General features: G+C 35.6%; 1 protein-coding gene across 1 annotated transcript; it reads left to right on the forward strand.

Moving 5' to 3' along the window:
- Positions 1-8,046: 8,046 nt before the first annotated feature.
- On the forward strand, positions 8,047-10,037 carry LOC133871522 (xyloglucan endotransglucosylase/hydrolase 2-like). Its single transcript, XM_062308961.1, has 3 exons — positions 8,047-8,510; positions 9,050-9,243; positions 9,389-10,037. The coding sequence occupies exons 1-3, from the start codon at positions 8,229-8,231 to the stop codon at positions 9,759-9,761; spliced, it is 849 nt and encodes a 282-aa protein (XP_062164945.1). The 5' UTR covers positions 8,047-8,228; the 3' UTR covers positions 9,762-10,037.

Raw genomic sequence — 10,037 nt, forward strand, 5'->3', positions numbered from 1 at the left:
GAAGATAGCTTTTTTGGCATGCGATATTCTGGTTTGGCTTCATATAATGTTATAGTTCTTCTTGTCTTGGTATTCTTGTAGGAGGATTTAGAAAATTCCCTACTAAGGGCTGCTCGCGAGCAGAACCAGTTCAATCCTGCTTACAGACGAGGGGAAATTCAGGTATGGATTTCCATGCATTTTTGTTGGCAAGGTCTCTCGCTCTTTTGACTTATTTCATTTTATCTTGTAGGTTGCTGTTCTGGAGGAGGTTCTTAAGGGGATGAAGGTAAGGAGCCTCTGTATGGAAATTTTACTTGGTCATCATCCGGTCGGTTGGCCGGAAGATGATTTTCGTTTAAGTATTGAAGATTGTATACTTATTTGCCTCTTTTGTTTCCTTGGATTTTCAATTCTCTCCTGTCCTATATTGACTCCTTTTGCAGGAGAGTTCTACTTCGATGTGGGATGACATTGTTTTCATACCTCCCGGTTTCGATGTTTCTACTGATCCCACCCAGAGGCAACTATAAAATGAGTAGGTCATGGCATCTTTAACTAGATCAATCAATTCGGTAGTTATTGGAGAGCTGTCTTTTTATATTTTTGACATTATCTCGTATGGTAGAAATGGATAGACTAATGAAGTTAAGGACTGGGCATGTAATTGTCGAGCAAACAGCTACACGTATATACCATCTCAGCTATGAAATATGCAGTTTTTGTTGATAGTATTGAGTCAAATTTGGCTTCCTTTATTATACATTGGGGAAACTTTACTTTATCCTTCTAAATTGTAGCCGCTTTTGCAATCACTTCTTAAACTTCAAAAATTCTAAATTTAGTCTATCTATCTTTCGGTTTTTGTCAACTTCACTTGTTTGTGAGAATTTTCTAAATCCGGTTAAAATTTTAAAAATATTCTCTCTTTTTTTTTTTTTATATAAAAAATATATAAATATTTTCAAAAATTCAAGCGTGGGTATTTTTGTAAATTCCGTTAAATCCTGACTAGTTCCTAAGTTCTTGCAATTTTTTTTCTTAAAAAAATGTGAGCATTTTAAGAATTTTGACACTTTTTCATTATGATTTAACAGAAAATCCTAATGGAAGTGTGAAATTGAAAGATTGATACACTAAATTGTGGATTTTTAAGTGTAAGAAGGTAATTACAAATGTAATAAAAGTTTAGGAGGGTTAAGTGAAGTTTTCCTTTTCTACATTTTTCTTGTTTTGGAATTAGCTTATTGGTATTACATTCAGAGGAGAGATGAGTTCTACATATTTGCAATGGCTTGGACTTGAAGATTGTTTTTGTTAAAGAGGCATTTGCTAGCCGGTAGATCCGTGTGTTAATGAAAAAGTGTAATTTTTTTCTTTGGTGGAAAAAGTAAGTGTGGATTTCATAGCATATTCAAGCTTTGAAATCTTATGCAAGCTAGTAGGAATATCCACTTTAGAACAAGGAACCATTAGGGGTGAAAAAAGATGAATGAGCAGGTATCGAGAAGATGAATGACATGCGTGATTGCTGGCGTGCGTAATAGTTGATAGTAACGCAAAGTAAAAGCTAGTTGAATGGTGAGAATTGAAGATGTAAATCTAACAGCTAAGGAGTTGTATGGGAATAGGCATCAGATTTGAAATCAGTCAAAATTTCACTGGAATCCTGCTACCCATTACGCTAACGCCATGTAGCCTTATCTTATACCCATCTTATCACCAACTACAACACATCCAGCTATCATCTACTCAATCGCGCATCTTCCCAATACGTAGACTCATAGACAACCTCATTTTATTCCCAATACGTAGACTCGTCTTCTCAAGTTCCCAACGTCTCTTTTGAGACCTTATTCTCCAAAGACCAGCCAGCTATCTGATACACACATGGGAAGAGAAAGAGGCAAGATGTGAGAGGGATTGATATGAGAAATGCACCTTATCCAAAGACATTTATGTTTGTTTCGTTTCTTCTCTACCTTCTACCATATTTCACGACAACCTTCGGTCAAAATTTCACTGGAATCTTGCTGCCAATTACGCTAACGCCACGTAACCTTATCTTATCCCCACCTTATCACCAATTACAACACAGCCAGTTATCCTCCACTCAATTATGCATCTTTTCAATACGTAGACTCGTAGACAACCTTATTTTATTCCCAATACGTATACTCGTCTTCCCAAGTTCCCAACATCTCTTTTGAGACCCTATTCTCCAAAGACCAGCCAACTATCTAATACACACATGGGAAGAGAAAGAGGCAAGATGTGAGAGGGATTGAGATGAGAAATGTACCTTATCCAAAGACATTTATGTTTGTTTCCTTTCTTCTCTACCTTCTACCGTACATTATGTTACGCCATTTAAATTTTTTAAGTGATGTGACAACATATTCATCATGTAACAATATATGTATTATTAGATTCGTGAAATGTAATTTTTATCATGAAATGACTTCTCTCTATGAGGATCCTATTTATGAGGAGTGTAAGTCAAGTAAACCCTCAAATATATTATCTGAAAAACAAATAAAAAGATTTCGCAAGAGACTTGAAAAGCCTATGGTTTTGCTTTTATAAGTAGATAACTGCCATTGAAGACCATCTTTATATGAATGGTTTGGTGTTTTTATGGTCCCTATATTTATTGACAATTTCGATATTTATTATTGCACTACGATTATCAATCCGTGAAGATCAAAAAGCCATTAGCCATTAGATTTAGGGTACGTTTGGAATTGCGATTTCGTAGACGATAAGTGCGATTTTAAACCATTAATGTGACATATAATTTAATAATGTGACAATAAAAATTAATTATAGGATCTACACTTAAAAAATAAAAATTAAAAATAAAAAAAAATGAAGGGATGATCTTTATTGTAACATCATCTCAATTATATGTAACCATTTACTAAACAATATTAATCTTAGATTTAAGGTAGGTGAGTTATTGCAAAAGTTGGTTCTTAGTTAAATTCTGAGTGGAGAATCTGCTTATATTTTACATTTCAATCAAGCAGCAGTTATGATTAGACTCCCAAGTGCTGCTCCCATTCCCATCACTAGCTTGTTATCTAATCGTCGCTTTGAGTGTTTGGTACATGGCCTCGTCACCAACGATCAATCAACTTTTGTTGCATTATTTGTGATAAGCACAAGTTTCTGTAGTAGGAATAATAAAGCAATATTTTTTATTTTTTATTTATTTTTTTCATTTTTTACTTTATTAATCGACATTTTCCCCGTTTTTAATGTTGTTGGTTATATTAAAGTCGGCAACTTTTGATAGAGGTCTATTATTGATCATTATATATTGATCCCAAAGGAAATTCCTCTCATTGCTTGGGTCCATCTTAAAATTAATGTCTCCTGCGAATGAGATCCCCAACTTTGAGAATGTTAATTTTTTATTTTTATTTTTTCCACCGAACCTTCTATTATTATAATTATACATTTTTAATCTCTTCTTCACTAAACTGGAATCTTTGTTTTGATTATTAGTTTATCTTATACATCCACCCATTAAAAAAAAAAAAAAAAAAGAAATTGTTGGAACAACTTTCAGTACAGTGTGAACTACGCGTTCTTCGATGTTCTTCACGCTCGCAAAAAATACTGCAAAACAACTAAAATTAAGAAACCCTTCCGAGAGTTTCGCTCTGATGCCTAAGTCAGTATTTGAGAGAAAAGTATGATGAGGGTCTTGCTTTAATGCCTAAGTTAGTATCTGAGAGAAAAATATGCTCATCATTGATACTTAGGAGTCAAACCTGAATTGGGTTTACTACTTCCACTTAAATTAGGAGTGCCTGGTATTTGATTTGGTATGAGTCTACGAGAGTTCTATCTTCATTCAACTGAGAGTTGGACTGTTGACCAAATTCTTCAAAGAGTTCTTATTGGACCTGGATTGATACTACTACCCTAATTCGATTTGAAGTATGATTATTCCCAACAAAAATAAAGAGCAACACTAGAAATCACATTTTTTATTTTTATCCAACAACTATTCCACAATCTTAATGTATCTATTCTAACTAACTCTTAAATAAGTTATTGTTAAAAAAAAAAAAAAATTCAAATGTTCGTTGGGATTGTATGATCATTATAAGATAATTGTGGCATAAAAATATGGTTTCTAGCAATTTTTTTATAAATAAATAAATGCAATTGTTACCTTTGTTGTTGGGAATAGCTTTTTATTTAGTCTTTTTCAATTAGGGGTTTGAGAGCAAACTTTTGAAACAAGACTAGTGAAAACCATCTCTACATTTATTTTTCTAGGCAAATTAAGGAAAATAATACAATGAACATAAAAGTGAAGCTGAATAGGAGAGAGAAAGACCACAACCAAATTCACTTAACCTATCACTTCTAAACAATTGTTTATTCAAAGTTGAAACCCATCTCTACATGCATGTTGGAAAAATTTTCTTATGTTGGACAAAAACTACTTATGGGAACATAATTAGGGAGTAATCCCGTGCCCGAATTGCATCCGATCTCTTATAATTGTGAGAGATTTTCGATAGAGCCCACCTACTTGAATAGGTGTCCGGTTAATTACTGAAAATCTCCCGTAATCCGTCCCATAATTAGACAAAAATATGACTTTATAGCTTCACAGGAAATAAAATAATATTCCTTTTAAGGAATTGGGTTCACCCCTTTTCTCTCTTGAGAGAGATTGCTATCACTCAGATTAAAGTTTGACACTGAATGTGTAAGATGTCGCTACTTTATGCCATTAGAGGACCTTGGGCCTCTTGCACAAACAACACTGCTACCAAAAGGACTGGACAGTGAAAAATGTGATGGGTAAGTTTCACCGAAATTGAAATGGCCTTCTGGGGGAGATTGCTGTCAGTTCCAGACATCAACACTGTGGCCTAATTATTAAAAATGTGGCTGCTTTGCTTCATTATTGGGACTTTTTTTGGCCATTAGCTACCAAAATCATTGTTTAGGTAAATAATTATACGAATAATTTACCAAAATCAATCGATTGAGATATTTGTTTGAAAGTGGTCAAAGAAGTCTCACATCCCAAAACGAAATGAAATGAAATGAAATGATGATGTTGTTGTTGTTGTTTTGTTTGGGATTCAAAAATGAATAGAAATCACGCGTCTAATGTGACAACTGACAATTCCCCAATACAAAGCATCTCCTAACAGACGAATAATGGGTCACGAACCAATTCAAAGTCAGCACCGCCGCGGTTTGCTTGCTTGCTTGCTTGGTGGAGCCTGTGGGTTCATGGGATTCAACATTATATGCCCTTTCTTCACTAAATACGCTAAACCCTCTGGCCCGCTCGATCTCCTACCACGGATTCTCTAACACCCTGTTAATAATAACATAGAATGAGTAGATTATATAATAAACACATTTATGGTTGTTAAGTTCTGCATTTGTTTTTTACAGGGTGAAACTAGGCTTTATATGGAGCTCTAAATTAATTTGTTAGTCCTTTTAGACCGATAACGCAGATTTGACTAACGTTTTCTTTGGGTCGTTGCAGATGCGTGAAGAGGTACTGGAGCACTATATTACGTGGCTTTGACGAGTTATAACCACATAAAGTGGTAGGTTATGAAAACACTCATTGGCGTTAAAGTGGGTGCAAATGTAGTTAGCGCTTTTCTTGGTTCGTTAGGAGAACATTAGAAGTTTGCGTCAAGTCACATACATAAATGCGAATCCAAATTCGATCAACTGACTTTAATTAGATTCAGCTAGTCTGGATACAGCTTTGCGAGCATCAACCACATACACTGCCCCATTACCTGAGATGTGAGGTCAAATATTCCCACTGTATTTGCATCATTACAATGGTTAATACCACTGATTAGGTCGATCTAGAGGTTCTCTTCTTCTTGTCCTTGTCGATATTTGACTTGCTACCGGTGGGAATGAGATTTTCTGTGAAAAAAAATGAATGATATATATGTACTTTCAAGTGCTTACGCTCTCATGCAGCAGTAAAAATCACCGTTGAATTTTAGACGGGTTAATTGTATATTTCGTGAAACAATAAACGGTGAATATTGCTTCCCGTGAAAATAGAACTGGAGTTCTTTTCCAATCGTCCCATTTTTACTGCTTATTTATTCTCAAAAGATTTCTAGTGATTTTTTTCATTGGAGGCAAACCAAACTCGTTATTATTGTTGTTGGCATATACCTCTTCTACTTTCTCTTTTCGGCACATAATTCTGCAACGGGAATCCTCCCATTTTTACTGCTTATTTATTCTCAAAATATTTCTAGTGATTTTTTTCATTGGAGGCAAGCCAAACTCGTTATTATTGTTGTTGGCATATACCTCTTCTACTTTCTCTTTTCGGCACATAATTCTGCAACGGGACCAATGTGAGAGAGAGAGAGAGAGAGAGAGAGAGAGAGAGTCATCATGGAAACTGGGGAATAAAAACACAACTTTGTTATACTAATTTTCACTTTCGATGGATGTTGTGTTTTGTGCAGAATAAAAGCCATAAAGTATTAGATCTTTTATAGGTAATCAAATATAGTTATGATTCTTATGAAATTTGATTGCATCCAGCGGTTTCACAATCAGAGTCCACTAAAATAATCTTTGAGAAAAACCCATAATCTAACCACAGAATCATATTAATATTAGCGTTCTGTGATCTCCAAATTACTGCTTAAATATTGCATTGTTGGAGTGACTGTGTTTATTTGAAAAGGGAAAAACTCTGGAGTTCCAAGAATTACTGAAAAATGAAGATATAAAATAAGTCTAGACAGTTTTACCACCACTTGTCACTGCAACTGTTTACCATGTGAACTTCTCAATCACTCAAAAGTCAAAGCAGAAAGAATACTAGAGGAAATTAAGAACCCAAGTAAAAGTAATACCAGGTGATAACATATGCAAGAGAATCGCCGTGTTAGTGTTCTTAACTAGATTGCTATTAAAACTATAATTAGATAATTAAATCTATTATTTCCTATTAGTTTTATCATGTTATTAAAACTAAAGTTTGAGTTCGAACCTTGACTTTATAGTTACGATTTTCAATTGAAAACCACGAACACGCTTATTCTTGAACATATGCAGATTCCCCTAAATGGAAACTACATATTTCTTCTTTTTTTATTTTTTATTGAAAATTGCAGAACAAGCTAATTATTCTTGAAAACAGATATAGTCTCCCTAATTATGAATTCCCCTCCTTTTGAGAATGAAGTTTTAAGTAAACTTCAAGTACTTGATTGCAGACTTTCATATGGAAATTCAGGAACATCAAATGTTGGATATTTAACATCATATGTTGGATGTTCTGTTTGAATGTGCTCTTAATTTCAAGAAATGTTCTACCACTCTTCCCTTTAAACAGATATTGAAATTTTTTGCACTCAAGAAATAACTTAAATATGTTTCTTTTACTTGTTCTTTATTAGATTTTCAAGTGTAATTTCTGAATGCTTGAATACTGTGTGGTGATAGCGAACATAACCCCACAAGATGGGCCAACTTTAGGAGATTTTCCATGCTTAATATTGGACAATCTTCTTCGAACTTATCTCTGAAGTTTCAGGAAATTAAATAGAAGTTTCAGGAAATTAGCTACAGATCCCTTAGGTGCCATCTAGTCGTTTGAGTATTTGGCTTTTTGCAGACATTTGTCAATTCATACTAGCTAGATTATAGGACGTGTCTTCTTCAACGACAAACTATGCTATGCAACAGCCAAAAGAATGCTATCTTAACTATTCAACCACATTACATTGGCGTTCTTGTGACTCTTGAAAAAAGGAAGCTAAGGCCAAAATTCAGAATTATCTAAAAAATGTTCATTGAGATTGATATAACTTTTGCCATACGGGAAAATCAAATACATGATTGGTGGTCCTAAGAAAGCTTACACGACTTTATTCTTCCATACCAGACCCGTTGTCATCCACCACCTATTTTAAATCATAGCAAAGAGGGGGGTCCTACCTATTATCCTGGTGACAGAATGATTATAATAGCATCCTCATCCTCTGCATAAAACCAAAAATAATCCCATAAACCCAAAACAAAAGCTTCCAGCTTTCATAGGGTGCTCAGCTGGCACCAGCTTTGGGCCTTTGGCTCTCTCCAGTTATTGCTCACGCGTCCTCCCTCTCTTTATCTCTACAGCTATTTCCTCCTCCCTATATATACTACTACTCCCCAAAGACCCCTTCATTCAAACAACCACCGACTCTCTCTGTCTCTCTCAAAAAATGGCCTTTTCTAGTAATGGGTTTTCTATGTTTGCATTGGTTTGTGTAGTGGTGAGCTCTTTACTAGTAGCCGCCTATGCTGGTAACTTTTACCAGGACTTCGATTTAACATGGGGAGATAACCGTGCCAAGATATTCAATGGAGGACAGCTTCTATCTCTTTCTCTAGACAGGGTCTCTGGCTCTGGCTTCAAGTCTAAGAAGGAATACCTTTTTGGGAGAATTGATATGCAGCTTAAACTTGTTGCTGGCAACTCTGCTGGCACTGTTACTGCCTATTACGTATGTCTGAAACTCATCCTTTTTTTTTTTCTCTATGTCACACACACACACACACATTAAAAAACAACTTCTTGGGCCATCAGGATGGTTGGTGCTTGCTTGAGACATCTTTGAAGTGAACCAACTGATATCTGTCACCTTAAAAAAGTCACAACCTTACCATGAATTTAATTATTACTTATTTGATCTTGTGATCTATTAATTCTAATAACGGCCATAGGTTTATTCAGTTGGGGCTGTGGTTACTCATCAATATTACCAATGTTTTTCCTTTCCTCCTGTCGCTTCACATGAAAACCTTCTGTTTCTCTCTGTTTTTTTAAAAAGTAGGGGTACTACTGTCAAAACTAATTTAGCCTTTTTATCAGTTGATTTCGTTAAACAAGAAGATAATCCATAAAGTTGTTTCTGATGCGCAACTGTATCATCAGAAGTCATTTTCATTGAATTCTTTCCAAAAACGCCCCCCAAACATTCAAACAAATTCTCTGTGGCTATGACTATATCATGCAATTGACTGTTCTGTTTTTTTATTGCAGTTGTCTTCTCAGGGGCCTACTCACGATGAAATTGACTTTGAGTTCTTGGGAAACCTTAGCGGTGACCCTTATATCCTACACACAAATGTTTTCACTCAAGGCAAGGGAAACAGAGAGCAACAGTTCTATCTCTGGTTCGACCCCACAAGAAATTTTCACACTTACTCCATCATCTGGAAACCCCAGCACATAATGTAAGAGAAAATATGCAGAAAATACAAATTTCATTGAATAACATTGACAGGGTTCGAACTGGATAGTCCCAAAAGCTTAACTGTTAAAGAAAAAGTAAATTTAATCATTTAATCAAATATTTAACGTTGTTGCTTCTCTTTTCAGCTTCTTGGTTGATAACGTTCCCATAAGAGTATTCAAGAATGCCGAACCGATCGGCGTTCCCTTCCCTAAGAGCCAACCTATGAGGATTTACTCTAGCCTCTGGAACGCTGACGACTGGGCGACAAGAGGAGGATTGGTGAAAACTGATTGGTCCAAGGCGCCCTTCACAGCATACTACCGGAACTTCAAGGTCACCGCCTCCACTGCTGCATGGCGGACCAATGCTGGATGGGAGACCAACGAGCTTGATGGCCCTGGCCGAAGACGACTGAGATGGGTTCAGAAATACTTCATGATTTACAACTACTGCACTGACTTGAAACGCTTCCCTCAAGGTGTTCCTCCTGAGTGCGGACGCTCGAGATTTCTCTAAAAGAAAGAAGCTAGAAGCAGCTTTTCTAGTCAAGTTTCGATGGAGTTGATCTGTACGTAATATATATAGTCCATGGTTGGATGGGTGGAGATTCTTTGCAACTTCCTCTGTGATGAAGTTTGATTTAGCTTGAAATCAGGATTCAAATAAATTAAATTCTTTCGTGTCTTTGTATGTTAACGGGGACTTGGTGCCACCGACTCTGTTCAGCCCCCTCTATGGTTTATGATGTTTGAATATTTGTTCATATAATGAAATTACTTGTTTTCTATTTTA

The sequence above is a fragment of the Alnus glutinosa genome, chromosome 1 (assembly GCF_958979055.1).
Source record: "Alnus glutinosa chromosome 1, dhAlnGlut1.1, whole genome shotgun sequence".
NCBI classification, from domain to species: Eukaryota; Viridiplantae; Streptophyta; class Magnoliopsida; order Fagales; family Betulaceae; genus Alnus; species Alnus glutinosa.

Coding starts and splice junctions, on each gene's coding strand:
- LOC133871522 (XM_062308961.1), top strand. CDS start 8,229: ATGGCCTTTTCTAGTAATGGGTTTTCTATGTTTGCATTGGTTTGTGTA. Junction 8,511..9,049: donor GCACTGTTACTGCCTATTAC/GTATGTCTGAAA, acceptor TTTTTATTGCAG/TTGTCTTCTCAGGGGCCTAC. Junction 9,244..9,388: donor TGGAAACCCCAGCACATAAT/GTAAGAGAAAAT, acceptor TTCTCTTTTCAG/CTTCTTGGTTGATAACGTTC.